At 44.3% G+C, this 20827-nt stretch overlaps 1 protein-coding gene across 1 annotated transcript in view; it reads left to right on the top strand.

Annotated features, from left to right (window-relative positions):
• The first annotated feature begins 5352 nt into the window (after nt 1–5352).
• Nucleotides 5353–20827, top strand: part of LOC138800090 (uncharacterized) — a 52841-nt gene continuing 37366 nt past the window's right edge. Inside the window, exons 1-10 of the mRNA XM_069981897.1 lie at nt 5353–5409; nt 5678–6116; nt 6561–6587; nt 7314–7343; nt 8402–8453; nt 16202–16268; nt 16360–16585; nt 16675–16698; nt 20139–20190; nt 20592–20658. Of these exons, the coding sequence (XP_069837998.1) occupies nt 5353–5409; nt 5678–6116; nt 6561–6587; nt 7314–7343; nt 8402–8453; nt 16202–16268; nt 16360–16585; nt 16675–16698; nt 20139–20190; nt 20592–20658 (1041 nt within the window). The remainder of the gene's footprint in view (nt 5410–5677; nt 6117–6560; nt 6588–7313; nt 7344–8401; nt 8454–16201; nt 16269–16359; nt 16586–16674; nt 16699–20138; nt 20191–20591; nt 20659–20827) is intronic.

Below are 20827 nucleotides of genomic sequence, written 5' to 3'. Positions count from 1 at the left end.
ATGTAGCGGCAGTCCCGGCATGTAGCGGCAGTCCCAGAATGTAGCGGCAGTCCTGCCATGTAGGGGCAGTCCCATAATGTAGGGGCAGTCCCATAATGTAGCGGCAGTCCTGGCATGTAGCGGTAGTCCCAGAATGTAGCGGCGGTCCCGACATGTAGCGGCAGTCCTGACATGTAGCGGCAGACCTGACATGTAGCGGCAGTCCCGACATGTAGCGGCAGACCCATAATGTAGCTGCAGTCCTGACATGTAGCGGCAGTCCTGGCATATAGCGGCAGTCCCGGCATGTAACCTTCTGAACTGAGTAAGGGCCCTAATACATGGAGCGAAAATTGTCCGAATCAGGACGCTATCGCTCTGAGAGGACACTGGGGAACATGATCAGGTAGTATATATCACAGACAAGGCCTGAGGACACCGGGGGACCTTAATCAGGTAGTATATATCTTTATTGTTTACTATATACAGCAAGGATTGCACACACATCACTAATGATATACTGTATATATACACATAGGGGGGGAAATTTATCAAACATGGTGTAAAATGAAACTTGCTCAGTTGCCCCTAGCAACCAATCAGATTCCACCTTTCATTACTCACATTCTAAGTAGGTGGAATCTGATTGGTTGCTAGGGGCAACTGAGCCAATTCTTCTTTACACCAGTTTGATAAATCTCCTCCATAGCTTTTGCTGCATCATAAAAGAGCCATGTAGTAGGCTCTCTAAGCGAGCTCCATTCTACCAGATTGGCGCTCGCTTCTGCGGAATATCAGGCCGTGTAATACGGCCTTAAAAGTGGCCGTACGCTTCCAATAACTGCTGGCTGAACAATCCTTCAGCTGACAATTATCTGTCCCATCCGGTCCCGTCCTCCCCATACACAGAAATTTGGCACATCTGAGTGTTCCTGTGTTCTCTATGAGAGGGGAAAGCCATAGCCATACAGATCTGATGCCGGCTTATCTCTCTGAGAACAAAGAGGTTGGGCGTTGATTTTCCATCAAGCTCGACCCCCTATGTCCACTGATATCATCTGTCAGAGGACTGTCCAGAGAGCCCCATACACCTTACGCTGATGGCCGAACCCACCAGGAGCAACAGGTACCACCAACAAAAGAGTAACATGTATGGGGACCTTAAATTGTTGATAAAATATTTCAGCATTTGGGGCCCCACCTTTAACTTCGCCCAGGGCCACATCTAGTCTAAAACCGGCCCTGCATATATGTCCACACTCTGCCTCATTAAAGTGATTGTCTAAATTGTACAGGACTTGGTAGAGCTCATTGCCAAATAAGACCTTCAATTCTGACTTCAAACCATGCAAGAATTATATTTTTAATATAATGCTTTCCTTTTTTGTAGAATCATTTGTCCATCTAACTGTATGGAAGAGGAAGATGATGATGTATGGGGATCTGATATTTATACTGAAGTAGGTGCTAAATAAATTTATTTGTTAAATAATTATAACCAGTAATAGAAGAATACATTGCAAACTAGAGTGATCTGTAATAAAAAAAAAAATTAATGTAACTTATGGGGGTTTTAGCACCGGAGACATTTATCCCTTATCCTGGGTCATATATTAGACCATGTCTACTTAAAGGGGTACTTCGAGCTGAGGGGCTTTTTTGGCTATGACCGGGGAGGAGGTGGATGAGGGCAACAACGTCCCCTTACCTCCTCGGTTCCAGCACCGGGTCCCAGATCGCGTTGCATCGGTCCTGGCCCCGGCCGGGATCCCGCCTCTGCCACTGACTGGCTGAGCGGACTTAAAATGTCTCAATGTCTCAAATGTCTCAAGCCCGCCTCAGAGACCAGGAGGCGGGCGGGCAGCGCGGACCTGTGCGACGCGATCCGGGACCCGGAGCTGGAACCAGGGAGGTAAGGGGATGTCTTTGCCCTTATGCACCTCCTCCCAGCCCGGAGTACCCCTTTAATGGTTTACTGTACAATCCTGACCTAGCTTTGCTTCTTTTTATAACCAAATTCTGTATGCTTTGCCTGTTCACTGTCACCTTGCAACTGTAATCGCTCTATAGCTACCTATCAGCTGCTGTTAACAAAGTAAATAAAAGTAAAGTACAAAAAAGTATCAAAAAGTAGTATATTTATTTAGAGTTTATATTATCCATCTCGTTTATTAGGATTCTTCCATTTGCCGAGCTGCAATCCATTCAGGATGGTTAAGAAAGAAAGGAGATAAACTATATGTTAAAAAGATGCCTGGGCAGGATGCATATGAAGGATCTACCAAGAATGGTATAACATCATATGATTACGATGAGTGGCCAGAATCATTTACATTCATCAGTCCAGAAGAAGCTGCCAAATATACAGTAACTCCTCGTCCTTCAAAGCCAAAGCCAGCACCTAGGTTACCTGTTGGTAAGTTTTATTCTACATATCCATATATATCTTCTATATCTTCTCTGGAGAGAGGGATATCTGGCTATTCCCGTTTTTGAGACGCGTAACTGAGGCTCCACGGACCCCTTCTTTGCATATTCAAATTTTGTAGGGGACCATCAGTGGAGACTCGTAACTGAGTACTCCACTGGATTTTTTCACTGTTCTCCCTGAGTTCAGTGATTGTTGTGTTTTGTATATCCATCTATATGGACCATGGACATGGACCATCTATATGGACATGGACAGAGGTGACAACAGCACTGTCCAACTGGAAAGAACATACAACTTCCTCCAAAACTTGGGCAAACAGATAAATACTAAAAGGCTTCAACTTTAAAAAAATAAATAAATACATATAATATACAAATCCATATAACTTTCTGTCACCATTTTTTTCTCCTGAGTACACCTTTAGGAGGTTTTATGCTTTTAGCATGGTTTTATGCTTGTAAAAGTGTCATTAATCATCCGAGGAGTGGAAAACTGCAGACTCATTGGCTGATCACATTGTTTGTGTCCTAGGTCCTTCCCTGGAGAGATATCTGGCTAGTCCTGTGTTTTGAGACTCATAACTGAGGCTCCACAGACTTTTTTAAAATATTCATGTTTCCTATGGGGCAATGCACCTAGGATTTCCCTGTGTTGAGTGCTTTAACTGACAGCCAATAGTGTCTTCTTTAGCTGGTCTTCCTAAGATCAGTGATCTGTTTGCCATATTGGTCTACTAAGCTCTGTTCCCAGCTATCCAGAATACTACTCCACGCTGATGAGGGGCAACACCCTGAAACAGCGGTCTGTGGATCAATACCTGGCTTTGGTATTTCACTTGTCATATTCACTTGTCGTAATTGAGTCGGATATTGACTGAGGGGGGGCACTTAATATGGTTGTCTCCTTACAGGAGCCATCCCTTCTCTGAAGGGATATCTGACTAGTCCTGTGTTTGGAGACTCATAACTGAGGCTCCAAAGACTTTTTTGCACACTGTTTTATTTTTTGCAACATTATCTGGCTCTCAATTTCCTCTACATATTCATTTCATGATGTGTTAAAGTATATGTTGTGATTTTAACATTTTTTTCAGCTGAAGCTTTATGTTCCTCCTCTGCTGTCCATCTACCAGCAGATCTTACTGAGTGAGTACTTTATACATTGATTATCTTTTATGAATAAATCACCTACTTCAAAACTGTACATCAATGTCCTGATATAAGTCCCTCTCATCATAGAGTGTCACAACCCAATTTCCCAGTCATACACAATCCATTTCATACTGTAATTTCAAAGTAACCTAACTAACTTAAACATGTTTTGGGGTGTGAGCTGGACCCAAAATGAGCATGAGAACAAGAGCCCAACTTTGAGTAAATGTTCATCTGGCTTAATTTCGAACCAGGACCCTTTGCTGCAGGACAATACTGATTTAGTCACATACAACAACATGAATAAAATGGAAGAATGTATCACAAAGTATACAGTAGCTGCCATTAAAGTCACGGACAGTTAAACAATATGCCTCTATTAATTATCTTTCTAGAGTTGTATGTCCTAGCGGATGCATGGATGAGTATGGAGAAGTATGGGGAACTGGAATCTACACTGATGTAAGTCTGAGTAGCACTAGTCATTTTTATTAATGCATTTTATTCTTAAAAGAAAGCATGTCAAATGTTTTATCAGTGATCATACCTTACTCTATGTATAAGACCTTACTCTAGATGGACCCCTTACACTTACACTGTAAGAACGTGTAAGTCTTGTGACAGAGCCGAGAGTGAACGGGCTGCTGGCTCATTCTCCTGATCAGTTGCGGTCTGAACACTCAGATCCTAACCAATCAAAACTTTTGACAAGTTTTTTTTAATGCCAGTGCCCATTTAAGAATAAATATTTACTGTATTTTGCTGCGTAGAAGACTACTTTATAACCCAGGAAACACTTCTGAAAAGTTAGGGGTTGTCTTATACGCCGGGTGTCGTCTTATAGGGAGCGTGCTAAAAAACGTTGGAACCGGACTGGAGAATCTGCGGTCGCCGCATACGGTGGGGGGAACTAAAAAATAGCCGCATCACCACCATATGTGGCGACCGTAATAAGGTAAGAGCAAGCTGCAAGTATCCGGGGTATGGAAAAAAGAGATACGGTAGAGTGCCCCTGTGCCCAGAAAAACACACACCTCTTTCACCCATCTGGCCTGCCCTTGTATCCTACCGGTATTACTGTACCTCCTTCTCTGCCTCTCAGATCTCGCTGTTGTCTGATGTTTTTTTATAAATTTTTATTTGGTGTGCGTTGGAAGAGGGGTAGTTTTATATGGCAAGTATATCCCAAACTCTATATTTTAACTGGAAAAGTTGGGGTAGTCTTATACGCCCAACCGTCTTATATGCCGGAAAGTATAGTACCTGTGATTTATAATTAAAAAAAATGTTTTAGTTTAAATAGTAAGGAGCGATTAACGAAATGATTGTCCGCCTCAAAACTTCTGTACTTACGTGCAAAGGAAATACATAGCAATAGGTTGGTCTGACGTCAAAGAATAAAGAATTTCAAGTAAAAAGCCTAGATAGTAGTGTTGACTTTTGGCTATTTAAGGGGGTTATTAATGCTTACAAAAACATTCCAAAAACAGCACCACTCTTGTCCTTAGTTTGGGTGTGGGTTTGAAGCTCAGTTCTATTGATATTAATAGATTTTTGGAAGAAAGTAGCTATGCTTTTTAAATTGTCTGATTTAATTGGTTCTCACCTAAGCTTATACTGTACCTCTCCATAAAATAGAGTAGCAGTGCTAGTATAATATAGGATATCTTTTTTTTTTTATGAAGAAAGCTATCTAATGGCACTTATTTATCTTAAAGGGGAAGTCCCGGCAAAATAAGTTTAAGATACATTATTGCCAAAAGTTATGAAAATTACTAATAGACACTTATTATGGGAGATTTTCCTGCCCTTCTACAGCATTGGTGTGTTCAGGCCTCTGTTAAGTTGGTGATGTCACGTCACATAAAGTGCCCACTCCTGCTGCTCCAGTCTGTCCCACCGCTGCAGCAGGTGTCGGCAGTTTATGTGACGTGACATCACCACCTTAACAGAGACCTGAATACGCCATGCTATAGTAAATGCAGGGAAAATGCATTATAGATGCATTTCCCATAATAAGGGTCTATTACTAATTTTCATAATTTTTGTTGGGCAATAACATATCTAAAAATTATTTTGCCTGGACTTACCCTTTAATGCCTCTGCTGTCTTACAGGATTCTTCTATTTGTCGGGCTGCAATTCATGATGGAAAGTTACCTCTCACTGGAGGCCGTGTGGTTGTGCAGAAGAAGCCTGGTGAAAAGCAATATCATTCATCTGTGCAGAATGGAATAGAGTCATTTGACTATGAGGAATGGTCAGCCTCTTTTGTAGTGATAGCTCATTCTTCTGAACCCCCCGCAACAAGCCTAGCTCCTGAAGCAAACCCTTCATATGCAACAAACCAACCATCTGCAACAAACCAACCCTCTTCAGTTAATAAACCATCTGGAGCAAACCAACCCTTTGCAGTAAACCCACCCTCTTCAGCAAACCAACCCTCTTCAGTAAATCCACCACCTGCAGTAAACTCACCAGTAGCATCAAGCCCACAAGCTGGTGCAAATCTGCCTCCTAGAGGAAATTCTCAGTATGGCACAAATCCACCAAATAGTAAGTTAAGCACTTTTTGCATGTTTTATAATGCATAATCAATCTCTGATCCAGGGTGCTGTCACTGTGCACCCCAGCCAATCAGCTGTTTGGTACCTGCACTACACAGTGAACAGGGCCTGATAAAGTTGTCGCTAGGCTTGGTAGTGGCTAGGCCTTTTTCCTGCAGCTCAACTCCTTTCCACTTAAGTGGGAGCTGAGCTGCAGGAACACAGTGCCATCACTACGGAGTGAACAAAGCCGACTGTGCCCAGCTCCATTTACTATGAGTGCTGAACAGCTGATTAGTGGAGATGTTGGGTTATGGCAACCCACAAATCAGCGATAGGTGGCATATTCTGGTGATAGGCCATCAATCATATAAGCCCAAACCCCTGTTTAATTATGACAATAGAATTTGTTTCTATAATATCTGTGTAAACTAAATGTTTCTTTGTTTCCCAGCTGGTAAAGGTTATGAATCCCCAACAGGTAAATCAATGTTTGCTTATAGTTATTACATTGCAACATAATTCCGTGCAGTCCTATAAAAAACATAGCAGGTGCATCATGGACACCAGGATATATATATATATATATATATATATATATATATATATATATATATATATATATATATATACAAATCTCTTCTCCACTACATTGGCATTTATTCTGCTTCCTTGGTGTCTAGTTATGGTGGCCAGTTGGGGTGGCCAATGATATGGTAAATCTTATATTCATATATTTATTTTCTGATTAGGGATATATGCACACTGCAGAATCCGAGCGTAGAACTTCAAGCGAATTCCGCCGTGTGCCGCCGGACGCCCCGGCTTGAAGTTCAACCCGTCCCATAGGCTCTATTCTATCCTCTGGCAGATTCCACCCATAGACGGAGTCGGAATCTGCCTGACCATAGAATGGAGTCTTCAAGTGGGGACGCACGCCAGAACAGCGGCAGAATCTGCTTGAAGTTCTACGCGCGTATTCCCTAGTGTGCACATGCCCTTGCAGGGCTACATTCAGTGTCTTGATGTTTGTAGTAGATTCCACTTACTACTTTTAGTACAACTAAAAATAGTTGTTGCTTTTCAATGGATTTATCATTTAAATAAGTTAAGAGCAATCTAGAGGCAGGAACTTTTTGCCTCATTATAATGACAGTTTTTAACATTTACCTTATTTTTACTTTTTCTCTATTGTTATTCCGTACAGGACAGACAACAAACCAAAATCTACCTGAAGGTATTTTCTTTTGATCTCATGAATATCTTTATTCTATACATTTGGACTGGGGTCAAAGGGCTAAGGGTATGTTCACATGTTTGGGTTTTTAACTGCATTTATTGGACACGAACAAAGTCAGGGATGGATCCTCAGTCATTCCTTTAAATATATACTCTATTTATGAGCTTTTCTTGACTTCATGTTAAATATTTGCAAATAAAAACCTGAAACCCCCCCCCCCATGTGATTAAAGTGATATTGTCATCCCCCTCTTTCTATATATATAGAGTTCTCCGCACCATTCTTCAGCTTATATTCTGGACATTACCTTTCTTACTGTGCAAAGAATCTCTTGGTAGTCCCTCCCCTCAAAAATTGTTGGTGGACAGTGCAGTAGGGGTGGGGCTTAATGGCTGTGGTGCCCCATATCCACCCACATCAGCGCTGTAGGCCCGCCCTCTCAGTGACATCATCATCATAGGGCCTGGCCCCTCCACGCCCATTGGGAAAGGCTTGAAATGCACAGAACTATAGTAGCAGGCACAGCAGAAAAAAAAACCATTGGAGCTGTACCTGGTAAAAAAAAAATATTATTAGGGGTTACAGGAGTCAGACATATCATAAGGATAGGCTATGAATAGGCCATTCATAATAATGTCCCAGATGTACTGTGCATGCATTTTCCTTATACACAGACATGTCTGATTATTATGACCACCAGCTAATATGCACAGTTACTGCCATGTGCAGTTAGATGGGCTAGGAGTGACTTAATAAGCTCCTGGTAGTTTTCACTGGTATCTGGAGCCAAGCAGTGCATCCTACTGTTGCTGGAGGGAACAGCACTGTAGTGGTGCCCCACTTCGGGCCTTCGATGCCACGTCTCAAGACCAGGAAGCGTTCCCATACTGGGGGACTGGAGCAGCGTAATGCCCCCTCTCCAGACATTACCAAAAAAAGGGTCCTGGCTGGAGCACTTCTTTAAGGACAGTGGTTTGAAAATACTGCTGTACAATAAAGCATGAAACGTAACTTAAGATGTTCTAAATAAAACCTAAATTTTTGCTTTTTTTTAGTTAAAGCATCTTGCTCATTGACTGGAAAGGAAGTGCCTGTAGAAGTCGCAATGTAAGTTTAACAGCCAATGCAAAGAAAAAAATAAGTACTAACCCTGGCATCAAATACTGTGATAACAGCACATTAGCTCTGTAAATGCTGCATTGTGTGAAGAATACTATGAAGTTGCAAGATGGCGCCTTTGTGATAAAGAATGTGATAGTGAATACATACAAAAATCTTCTATGTCTCTGTAAAATATTGAGTATTGAGTATCATATTACTAATGTATACTAAAAGTGTAGTGAATGTCATGGTGTAAAAGATAGACTGTAAAGTCAAATTTCTGAAAATACTATAAAATATACTACATATAAATGAAAAAAAAACTCAAACTGATAGGAGGTCAGGTTATAATAATAGTTCTCAGCAGAACAGAGGTTGACACAAACTGCATAGGGCCCCTGAGCAAAAATGTTCCTGGGCCCCCCATAAGCATACTATGCCGCCACACTCTCCCATCCAGGCGCATTGAAAAATATGCAAAATAAGTGCAGATACTGGAGATTACACCCAGTACACAGGACAGGAGAAGTGGTACTGTGCAGTGTCCATATATACAAAATAAGTGCAGATACTGAGGATTACATCCAGTATACAGGACAGGAAAAGTGGTACTGTGCAGTGTCCATATATACAAAATAAGTGCAGATACTAAGGATTACACCCAGTATACAGGACAGGAAAAGTGGTACTGTGCAGTATCCATATATACAGTGTCGGACTGGGGTACCTTGGGCCCACCAGGGAATTAAATTCTTTTGGCCCACACTACTTTCACCAGATATACAGTAACCAGCGTCATACCTTTCACATTACTATAGCGACTTTGCACAGCACTGTGTATGTGACCAGTGTTGGACTAAGATACCTGGGGCCTGCCAGAGGAAATTATCCTGGGGCCCACCAATAAAGAACCAGTGAGAAATGACATGTCAGTCAGTGTTACTGCAAGTTCTGAGCTGGGGGCCGACCAGAGGGTCCTCTGGTCCTCTGGTGGGCCAGTCCGACACTGTATGTGACCAGCGATGCTAGCGCACTGCTAGTAACTTGTCACTCACTCTATGCAAACAGCATAACGTGCCACATAAGTATCTTGAAAGGAGAAGTCCCATGAAAGTAACAAATCTCAGGCAGGCAGGGGTGTGTGGGAATATTATAACGAAAGTATACATACCCGTCCTCGTGCCCTCGTAGCGCTTCCTTAACCCCTAAAGGACCAAGCCCTCCTCATGTTTAAAAGGCCATAGCTCTTGCATTTTGTCACCTACATTTTTTCACCTATTTTTTACAATAAATATGCTGTGAAATCCGTGTGCGCCCGTATCCCAATTCACCATAGCACACAATGCAGAGTGTGGCTGGAGCTGCACTTTCCATTGTGTATCCTGTGGATTTTGCAGGGGGGGGGGAGCTACCTAGGCCACACCTGGATGTACTGTATGTGTGAGGGGGTGCAATTCTTTACCTTGCCCCTGATGTTGCCCACATACACAAGAGCCACTGGGTTGTGTGTATACACTATAATGTATATTTATGGTGGTGTCCATGTTGCAATAATGTGCTACCTTTTGACCTTGCAGATATAGGTATAAACCATGCAATGCATGTTTTTTCTTCAAGATTTGAGTGCCCCTTTAATCCAGGGGTACGCACATACATGCTCCATCCTACTTGCGCTTATTGTGCAGGGGATAGATCGTGTAGCAGGCAGATGTCCAGCTCTATCACTTTGCAATATGTGATGGACCCCTAACTCCCAAGAATAAGAAGTTCAACCAAAAACACAAAATAAAGACACAACACATTGTAATCAGGTGTCAAAGGGTGCCAGTTTTATTTAAAATTACATGACACTGAAAATGGCAGACCCCCGACTCACAAAGAGTCACTCTCCAGCACTCAGGCGAGGAAAAAACCCCTGTAGGGGAAACCTCAAGGGAGCCATGGCTGGAGAGTTGCCCCTCCTCCGGGCTTAGAGGGTAATATCATACTATAAATATAATCTCTCTGAGAGAGATCTGGCTAAAATATTTTACCTTATTGATGGCTAGGCAGGTGGATGTATCTCTTCTAGGTGTAGACTCGATGAAGGGGTAGTCTAAAGCAGACCACCCCTTTTCCTCTGCTAGAACCTCCAAATTACATCAAGGGTATGGGGCAGTAAAGTAGTCAAGCTCAAGGTCCTCTGGCGCATCCAAGATGGCACTGATCAGGGCGCGGTGCATTGCTTTATGGAACCTTCATTATGACATAGGCGCTTTTCATCACAGTGCATGGTTGCCATGGTTACTGCAGGTAAACACATCTGAAGCATTAACCCATTAATGACTGGCAATGCACTTTACTGCAGAGGTCACTTAACACACTTGTGACCAAGCAAACAGCTTATGGTTAGGCCACACTAAGAAAACTAAATAATATGGTTTGATAAGGGCAGATACTAAGGATTACACCCAGTATACAGGACAGGAGAAGTGGTACTGTGCAGTATCCATATATACAGAATAAGGCTATGTTCATACATAGTAAGAAACCGCCGTTCCGTGACCTGGCCAGGTCATGGAACAGCCGGTCTCTGAAAAGATCATCCCGGATGATCTTTCGGGACGCAGAGTTCTGATGCGGGCACATCCGTGTGCGCCCGCATCAGAACTCCCCACAGCGCACTATGGACGAGCGGCCGGAGCAGCTCGCTTCATAGTGTGCACTGATCCCGGCCGGAGCATATACCATGTGTATACGGTTTGGTCGGGATCCCATAGACAGCAAGGTAACATATTTTTTCGTAATAATCACAGCCTTTGTTGCAACAACAGCCGTAGTTTTACGGGAAAAAAACGTAGTGTGACAGAATAAGGCCAGATACAGAAGGAAGTTTTAGCCTTTAGCCAATACAACTTTGATATACATAGAAAACAAATAAAGAAGGCATGCTGATGTATACCACTGCATACTACCAGTGGCAATATTCAGCTTAACCCCTTGGGGACCCAAGATTTTTGCTTTACCATATTTTCCACCATATTGGTGACAGATCAGTGCAGAGCCACTATCAGTATTATACATACAGTGCGAATATACTCACACAGATATATATGCTCAGACACATACATACTTACTATTCCTGATGTCTGTCATGATGAAGGTCCCTGTAGGAGTCATGCTCCACCTCAGGACAGTAGTGTGTGTGTGTGTGTGTGTGGTGGTTGGAGGGGGGGGTGCTGGGGGCTTCTGAGGTCCCTGTAGTGGGTATGGGCACAGGACAGTAGTGAGGGGTGCTGGGGGCTTCTGAGGTCCCTGTAGTGGGTATAGGCACAGGACAGTAGTGAGGGGTGCTGGGGGCTTCTGAGGTCCCTGTAGTGAGGATAAGCACAGGACAGTAGTGAGGGGTGCTGGGGGCTTCTGAGGTCCCTGTAGTGGGGATAAGCACAGGACCAGTAGCGAAATTTGGTGGGGGGCAAGGGGGGCGGTCGCCCCCGGGCCCACTCAGACAGGGGCCCACTGAGGTCTTAGACAGTTAATGCTGTCTGCAAAAGCTATTGCTTTTGCAGACAGCATTAACACGTCAGTAGTGGCCGGAACTGTATGCGCTCGCACTCCTAATGAGCGCATACAGTTCCGACTGGGCCAGGATGTGATTGACACAGCATCAGGAGCCATTGCCTCCTGGCTGTGTCAATCATTCTTGTGGCCGGAGGCAGCGTTATGCCTCCAGCCACAAGAGGCTGCGCTCCGCATCCGCACACGCCCCCCGAACCGCCGAGCCCACCCCCTCCTTTATGCCTCTCTTGCGACCGCAAGCACGGTCTTGCTTGCGGCCGCAAGAGGCAATCTTGCCCCTGTCTGATGCGTCGCTCCCTGGGGGATTCCCAGGGAGCGCACGTATCAGGAACCTTAGTGCGCGTCGCTGGGACTTCCTGTACCGGAAGTCCCGGCCTGGGCGCACACTCAGCTTCCGGATGTGTGCGCTGCCCGGGAATCCCCCAGGGAGGGACGCATCAGCTGGGGGCAGAAGAGAGGACAGCAGCGACGGGGGAGCGCTTGTTAGGTGAGTTGTGTGTTTGTTTTTTTTAATCTGCTGTGCAGGGGGCAAACTATAAGGGGGGATACAGGGGGGGAGCCATCTACAAGGGGGGAATACAGGGGAGGGAAGCCATCTATAAGGGGGGATACAGGGGGGGAGCCATCTATAAGGGAGGGATACAGGGGAGGGTAGCCATCTATAAGGGGGGATACAGGGGGGGAGCCATATATAAGGGAGGGATACAGGGGAGGGGAGCCATCTATAAGGGGGGGGGGATACAGGGGAGGAGCCATCTATAAGGGGGGGATACAGGGGGGGAGCCATCTATAAGGGGGAATACAGGGGAGGGAAGCCATCTATAAGGGGGGGATACAGGGGAGGGGAGCCATCTATAAGGGGGGGGATACAGGGGTAGCCATCTATAAGGGGGTAATACAGGGGGGGCATCTATAAGGGGGCAATACAGGGGGGAGCCATCTATAAGAGTCAGCCTACCCACTAAACAAGGGTGTAAAGGGGCCAATACAGATGTGCAGTGTGTAGAGAGATGAGGATGGTGCCAGAGTGTGGAGCCTAATATGTATGTCTGGCAGATTCTGTGGATTCGTGGCTCGGAGAAGTTCTCATAACGGCCCAGGGCAGATGGAGAAGAAGATGAAAAGGGAAGAACTCTGATCAGAGAAGACGTCCCATGTGAGTCACTAAATATATCTGCACTGTAATGTATATGGTGTGTAGAGCCTGTGTAGAGCTGGGGCTACTGCTAAATGACTTGAAGAGGTGATATTGCTCTGTGTACAGTGGATTATTCAGTTGCAGCAGTGGTGTTAGTCAGTATGTGCTGGTATTAGTCGGTATGTGCTGGTATTAGTCGGTATGTGCTGGTATTAGTCGGTATGTGCTGGTATTAGTCGGTATGTGCTGGTATTAGTCAGTAAGTAGTGGTGTTATTTGTTACTTGTTATCTGGTACTGTGTTTTATTGGATTTAGTATAGAGGATTTAGTCAGTAACAATATGGTGGTGATGGTAGTGGTTGTGGCGATATTTCCCCCTTGTATACTGGTATTATTGGTAATACCATATATATATACCAGTAGCATGCACTTGGTCGAGGAAGGGGGGCTCCAGGTTGACAGTCTGCAGCCCTCAGGGTATGCTGGGAGTTGTAGTACAGTAGTACAATCCTCCGATACCTGCCGCTGTAGACAGATGTATTGCTGGAACTTCAGGGCTGATGGTTGTCACCCACAGGTTGCAGCCACCAGGAGAATCAAACTGAGGACAAGAGTGGTGCTGTCTGTGGAAGACGGCAGCTATATTTTTCTAATGTTAAGCCCTTTTACTTTTTTTGTGGTTCTATATTCCAGATGTAGAAGCCTCTTACACGGCTCTGTATCCTTATTCACTATAAGAAATGTAGAAGAATATTCCCTTTATTATTCAAAAAAATCCTTGTCACCTGCTGGGGTTCCCTATGGGTAACGTTGGTTGGGGGCCCACTCAGCCTCACTTGCCCCCCCTAGGCTGAACCCCTAGCTACGCCCCTGCACAGGACAGTAGTGAAGGGTGCTGGGGGCTTTTGAGGTCCCTGTAGTGGGGATAAGCACAGGACAGTAGTGAGGGGTGCTGGGGGCTTCTGAGGTCCCTGTAGTGGGTATGGGCACAGGACAGTAGCGAGGGGTGCTGGGGGCTTCTGAGGTCCCTGTAGTGGGTATGGGCACGGGACAGTAGCGAGGGGTGCTGGGGGCTTCTGAGGTCCCTATAGTGGGTATGGGCACAGGACAGTAGCGAGGGGTGCTGGGGGCTTCTGAGGTCCCTATAGTGGGTATGGGCACAGGACAGTAGCGAGGGGTGCTGGGGGCTTCTGAGGTCCCTATAGTGGGTATGGGCACAGGACAGTAGCGAGGGGTGCTGGGGGCTGGAGTATAGAGCATCTCATCTTGTGTACTGCTCTGTAATGTCCACCTGACCTGACGCCTGCAGCTGAGAACAGGCCTCCCCCTCCCAGTCTATACTTCCCGGACTCCACTTTAGAGCAAGTGAAGGGTGACAGAACCCGGACAACAGCAGCCACAGGGCTGAGAGGAGCAGCCACAGCTACAGGAAAACAGAGCTAAAGGGAGGAAGGAAGACACCGTGCCCTGATGTGAGGAGAACAGGACTGTCAGGCAGCTGCAATACAGAAGCCTCCTATTCTCACTGTATGAATATCAAACTTTTTACCTTGAGTTTTCTGTCAGTTCAGCTCCTGCACCTGCTGTATGGGTGACAGGAAACCACAGAGGCTGCTCAGCCGCTCTCCACCAGCAGGGGGCGCAGGAAGCTGCTTAGAGAAGCCTGTGTGCAGACTTATGCTGCAGGCCCCCATTTTGACTAGGAATGGAAATCCATGATAACCTGGCCCTGTGGGTAACTAGGCGGGCGGTGTGCCCCTGTCTCTCTCCAGGCCCCACCATTACTATTATAGACTTAGGGTATGTGCACACTATGGAATCTAAGTGGAGAACTTCAAGCAGATTCCACCGCTCCCCCGCTCCACCCATCCCATAGGCTCCATTTCATGCTCAGGCAGATTACGCCGTCAGGGGGAAGTGGTGCAGCTCACAGGTCTAATTGCAAATGACTGAGGTTAAAATATATAGTATGCCCCTACCTATAGTGGCATATGAGTACCAAGAAGTGTAAACAAAACTGACATGTCAATTCTTTCGGCGGACGGCAGAATCTGCCTGAGCATAGAATGGAGCCTACGGGATGGGCGGAATCCGCTTGAAGTTCTCCGCTCACAATCCATTGTGTGCACATACCCTTACAATAATACCAGGCGGCTTTAGTTCCCCAGTATGATGCTGCAGATCATTCTACAATAGAGGTGCAAACCCTTTGGAATATCAACACTAAAACTTTACAAAAGTGATGTGTGCTACCATATAATATGTGCAGCTGTATGATGCGTGCTACCGTATGATGTATGCTGCCATAAGATGTGTGCAGCTGTATAATATGTGCGGCCATATAATATGTGTAGCCGTATGACTTGTGCTGCCATATGACTTGTGCTGCCATGTGATGTGTGCTGCCATGTGATGTGTGCTGCTATATGATGTGTGCTGCCATGTGATGCATGCTGCTATATGATGTGTGCTGCCATGTGATGCGTGCTGCTATATGATGTGTGCAGTCTTAGGCCATGTTCACACAATTTAAAATTTTGTATTAATCATGGCCATTGTTGACGATTTGCTACAATAGCCGTTATTGATACAAAACTTGTGTGCACTGCATTCATAGGGAATTCCGGCCGAAGTGTATGCACATAGTTCTTGCTAGGATCCCTAGCGGCCGCACAGAAAACTGACATGTCAGTTTTGTGGGCTTGCTATTCATTGAATAGCCTAATTGAATAGCGGCTCCGGCCGCACTCTCCATTGTCACCTATGGTGAATTGGGATGCAGGTGCACACGGATGCGCCCGCATCCCAATTCAGCACAAACGAAGATCATCCGGTGGGTACTGCCGTACCGGCCGGGATGATCTTCACTGACACTGGCCGTTCTATGACATGGCCGGGTCACAGAACGGCCGGTGTCATATGCCGTGTGGACATGGCCCTATACTGTGTTCTGCTATATGATGTATGCAGCAAAACAAAGGGTGCAGCATGTATGGTGTGTGTTGCTGTATGATGTGCACTTTTCCTCTAACAAAAGACTTTTTGCCATTTTTGTAGAATTATTTGTCCTGAAAATTGTCAGAAACATCCTGCACAAGTCTGGGGATCAGAAGTCTATTCAGAAGTAAGTTTTAAAAAAACCCACACAAACAGGCTTTGGTTTACAGCACAGGTATCAGGTACAAATATAACACTTATTCATTTCTGATCTTCAGGATTCTGCCCTTTGTCTAGCTGCAATCCATGGAGGCCTTATGGACCCCATTGGTGGTAAGGTGATAATGCAAAAGAAGCCCGGACAGCGCAACTACGACGAATCCACAAAGAACGGAGTAACATCTAAAAGTAAAGGTCCTGCACCTGGATCATTCATACTGAGCCTGTCATATGATTATCAAACCACCATATACACTGAATATTCCTATACAGTGCCACAAACAGGTATGGTGATAATACAGGTAACCAAACATTTCTCTATATCCCTACCAATGCTTTTATAATAAGAATAATAATTATATTTTCTGTTGTAGGAGTAACTGTGGACTCTAAGCCAGGTAATGATCTTATGCCTTACCGGTGAGAATATTCCTATATGTCCAAATTATTTGTTGAGTGTAAATTACAGTATATAGATAATATGAACATTTACATACATTTATATACTGTTCTAAATGTTACAGCATCCATGATTGAAAAGATAAGGTTAATATCCGTACACATAGTCATACACATAAATCAGCCAGCCCTATTTCTCCTGATCCCACCATATACATGGCTCAGTCCAGGGTTTAGTTGAGTGTTCATGTGTTAGCAATAAAAGGTTAAAGGGGTACTCAGCAAAAAATGTTTTTCTCAAATCAACTGGTGCCAGAAAGTTACATAGATTTGTAATTTACTTCTATTTAAAAATCTCTGGTTTTCCAGTACTTATCAGCTGATATATGTCCTGCAAGAAGCAGTGTATTCTTACCAGTCTGGAGAGCCGTAGACTTTTCCTTTGGAAATTTGCTACTGCTCTGGACGGTTCCTGTCACGGGCAGAGAAGGCAGCAGAGAGCACTGTATCAGACTGAAAAGAATACACCACATCTTGTAGGACATACAGCAGCTGATAAGTATTGGACTTGAGGCTTTTAAATAAAAGTAAATTACAAATCCCTGGCCCTTTCTGGCACCGGTTAATTTGTAAAAAAAAATCCAACATGCCTGATACTTCTTTTGCCCAACTTCACCTGTGGACCATCTGGAAACACCAATACACCATTACATGCTCCTTCTGACAACAGTGAGATTGGCCAACATGTACCTAATACATATAGGGGCCTATAGGCATACAAATGAGTCAGGCACTGAGAGACCCTGACCATTAACATACAGTGTTGGACTGGGGCCCACCAGAGGAAATGATGGGCCTACCAATGAAGAACCAGTGAGAAACAACATGTCAGACAGTGTTTTTACAGGTTCTAAAGCTGGGGGCCCACCGGAGGATCCTCTGGTTCTCTGGTGGGCCAGTCTGACACTGTTCACATACATATTAGACTGTCACATACACTCAGTGAATTCATACGATGTCATACAAAGTCATCTACACTAAGGTATAATGGTATAATAGGACAAACAATAAAATCAAAGCATTTGCCTCCAGCCAGAAAACATTAAGAAAAATGAGTGGTGGAGCATATGGGATGTGTATTGGGCAGAGCAGGAATCGGGTAATATTAGGGTTCCTCACCAGGTACAACCGTGATTCACCCTAGACCCCTCCCGATCCCCCCCCCCCCCCCCAATCCTTCCCTTGTGTTTCTCGTCCTGTCCTATCCCTCCTTACCTGTTTTTATAACGACTGTATCTAAGGGTTTTCTCTTTTTGTTTTAACCTTTATTGGATATTTTGGGATATAATGCCAACTTTGCAGCCCTTGTTTTGTTTTATCTGACTCAGTTGTACTGTTATGCAGATATTCATTTTCTATGGTATCTTTTCTTCTGGAAAATGTAAAAATTTCAATAAAAATACAATAAAAAAAAAAAAAATGAGTGGTAAGAGGGAATAATGGAATCAGAATAAGTAAAACATTAAAAAACCTTTAGACCAGGCGTAGGGAACCTTCGGCCTCTCCAACTCTTGCAAAACCACAACTCCCATCATGCCTGGACAGCCAAAACTTAAGCTTTTGCTGTCTGGGCATGATGGGAGTTGTAGTTTTGCAACAGCTGGAGGCCCCCTACCCCTGTTTTAGACTATTAGGCCATTTTCAGAACTCGTAAGAGACCAGACGTTCCGTGACCCGGCCGGGTCATGGAACGTCCAGTCTCAGAAAAGATCATCCCAGCCCGTACTGCAGTACCTGCCGGATAATCTTTAGCGCCGGTGAGCTCTGATGCTGGCGCTTGCATCAGAACTCTCCACTGCACACTATGAAGCGTGCAACCGGAGCCGCACATTCCATAGTGTTCACTGACAGGGTTTTCTATGGCCGCTATTTATTGAATAGCTGCCGCAGAAAAATGACATGTCAGTTTCTTGTGGCGCCACTAGGGATCCCTGCCGGAGTGTATTCTATGTGTATTCCCTCAGCCAGCAGCACAACGTAAGTACCGCAGAAATTACGGAACTTACGTTGTGTGAACATAGCCTCACTTTGCATGGATTGGTACCTCTGAGCTTCAGAAATTTTAGAGTTTTGAAAATGCTCATATCCTTGTATTTTAACCCCTTAGCGACCCATGACGTACCTGGTACGTCATGGTGCCGCGGGGGGTGTTCAGAGCGGGGTCCCGCCGGGACCCCGCTCTGAACGGCACCGATCCCGGCTGCAATCTGCAGCCGGGCAGTGCCTCTATTAGCCGACGCGGGTCCCGTTGCCGCACCGGCTAATTAAGCACTTTAATGCAGCTGTCAAACCTGACAGCTGCATTGAAGTGCTTTGTAAACAACATCCCTGGTGTCTAGTGGGACGGATCTCCCCCCCGCGATGCGATCGTGGGGGGGAGATCCGTTCTTCTGCCCGTGCCGGGCCTCAGCGTCGGAATGACGCTGATCCCGGTTCGGCAATAGATTGCTATGGCCTGCAGCAGGCCATAGCAATCTATGACCGATTACAATGATCTTTGCTGTGTATATACACAGCATTGATCTCTATGAGAGATCAGTGCTGTTTATATACAAGTCCCCCAGGGGGGCTTCTAGTTTATGTAAAAAAAAAAAAAAAAAAGTAAAAAAGTGTTTTTGTTAATAAAAAAAATCCCCTCCCCTAATAAAAGTCCAAATCACCCCCCTTTTCCCATTTTATAAATATAAATTATTAAATAAACAAATAAATAAACATATTTGGTATCGCTGCGCACGTAATCGCCCGAACTATTAATTAATCACATTCCTGATCTCGCACGGTAAACGGCGTCAGCGCAAAAAAAATCCAAAGTGCAAAATTGTGCATTTTTGGTCGCATCAAATCCAGAAAAAATTTAATAAAAAGTGATCAAAAAGTCGCATATGCGCAATCAAGGTACCGATAGAAAGAACACATCATGGCGCAAAAAATGACACCTGACACAGCCCCATAGACCAAAGGATAAAAGCGCTATAAGCCATTTTTTTAAAAGCCATCAGATAATATAAAAGTTATACATGTTACATATCGTTGTAATCGTAACAACTTGAGGAACATGCATAACCAGTCAGTTTTACCATAGGGCAAACGGCGTAAATGCAAAACTCCCCGAAATCAAAACAAATTTGTTTTTTTTTCAATTTGACAGCGCAAATGATTTTTTTCCGGTTTCGCAGCATATTTTATGGAAAAATAATGCCTGTCTTTGCAAAGTACAATTGGTTTCGCAAAAAATAAGCGCTCAAATAAGTCTCTAGGTGAAAAAATGCAAGCGCTATGGACTTTTAAATATAAAATGGAAAAAGCAAAAGCGCAAAAACGTAAATTGGCTTTGACCTTAAGGGGTTAATATATGTATTTGTTCATTGTTTTACTACAGTTTCCGCACATTGTGCAATGTCTGCAAGGGAGCTACCTGCACCTATTACTATGTGAGTTTTTCTAATGTCGGAGGCAATGACTGTGTCATTAAAATGTGCACCCAAAATTAGCGACCCCATTCCCCAGTCCAATATCCGATGCAACTTTTGTTCTGTTGGCGGATAATGTAGTCACGTGGTTTACAGACGTGCGTCATGTGGATTAATACATTATAAGTAATGTGGAAAACATATTGTTTATGGCCAAGTTCACAGAGCACAGTGTTACCGCATTTAATGCACATGTACAATAGAGAAGAAATAAAGTTAGACATTGGATGTCTATATATGATGAATATATGCTTTTATTCTAAACATTTCAGAGGTCCTCTTTTAGAGATTACAGAAAGGACATTTATTGCGCCCCTGCATGGATCACATGAACTGACTGCTCTGCATATTTTACCTTACAGAGTCCTTTGTCCGGATGGATGTGAACATCAGAAGGAAATGGTTTGGGGCTCGGATACCTATGCACAGGTGAGCATAAACTAATACATTCAAAAATGCACATTTCTATGTATTTACATTGTACTACTTTTGGTGTAAACTAAATAGACTCTGTTCAGAACAAAATCCATCAGAGAAGCTGCTCAGGCCCGGTTTCCAAATTTGACATTAGATTTGGTGATAATTTAGGGTCCTATTA

This window comes from Dendropsophus ebraccatus, chromosome 8 (assembly GCF_027789765.1).
Source record: "Dendropsophus ebraccatus isolate aDenEbr1 chromosome 8, aDenEbr1.pat, whole genome shotgun sequence".
NCBI classification, from domain to species: domain Eukaryota; kingdom Metazoa; phylum Chordata; class Amphibia; order Anura; family Hylidae; genus Dendropsophus; species Dendropsophus ebraccatus.
The sequence above is the reverse complement of the archived record's forward strand: the minus strand, read 5'-3'. Positions and strand labels throughout refer to the sequence as shown.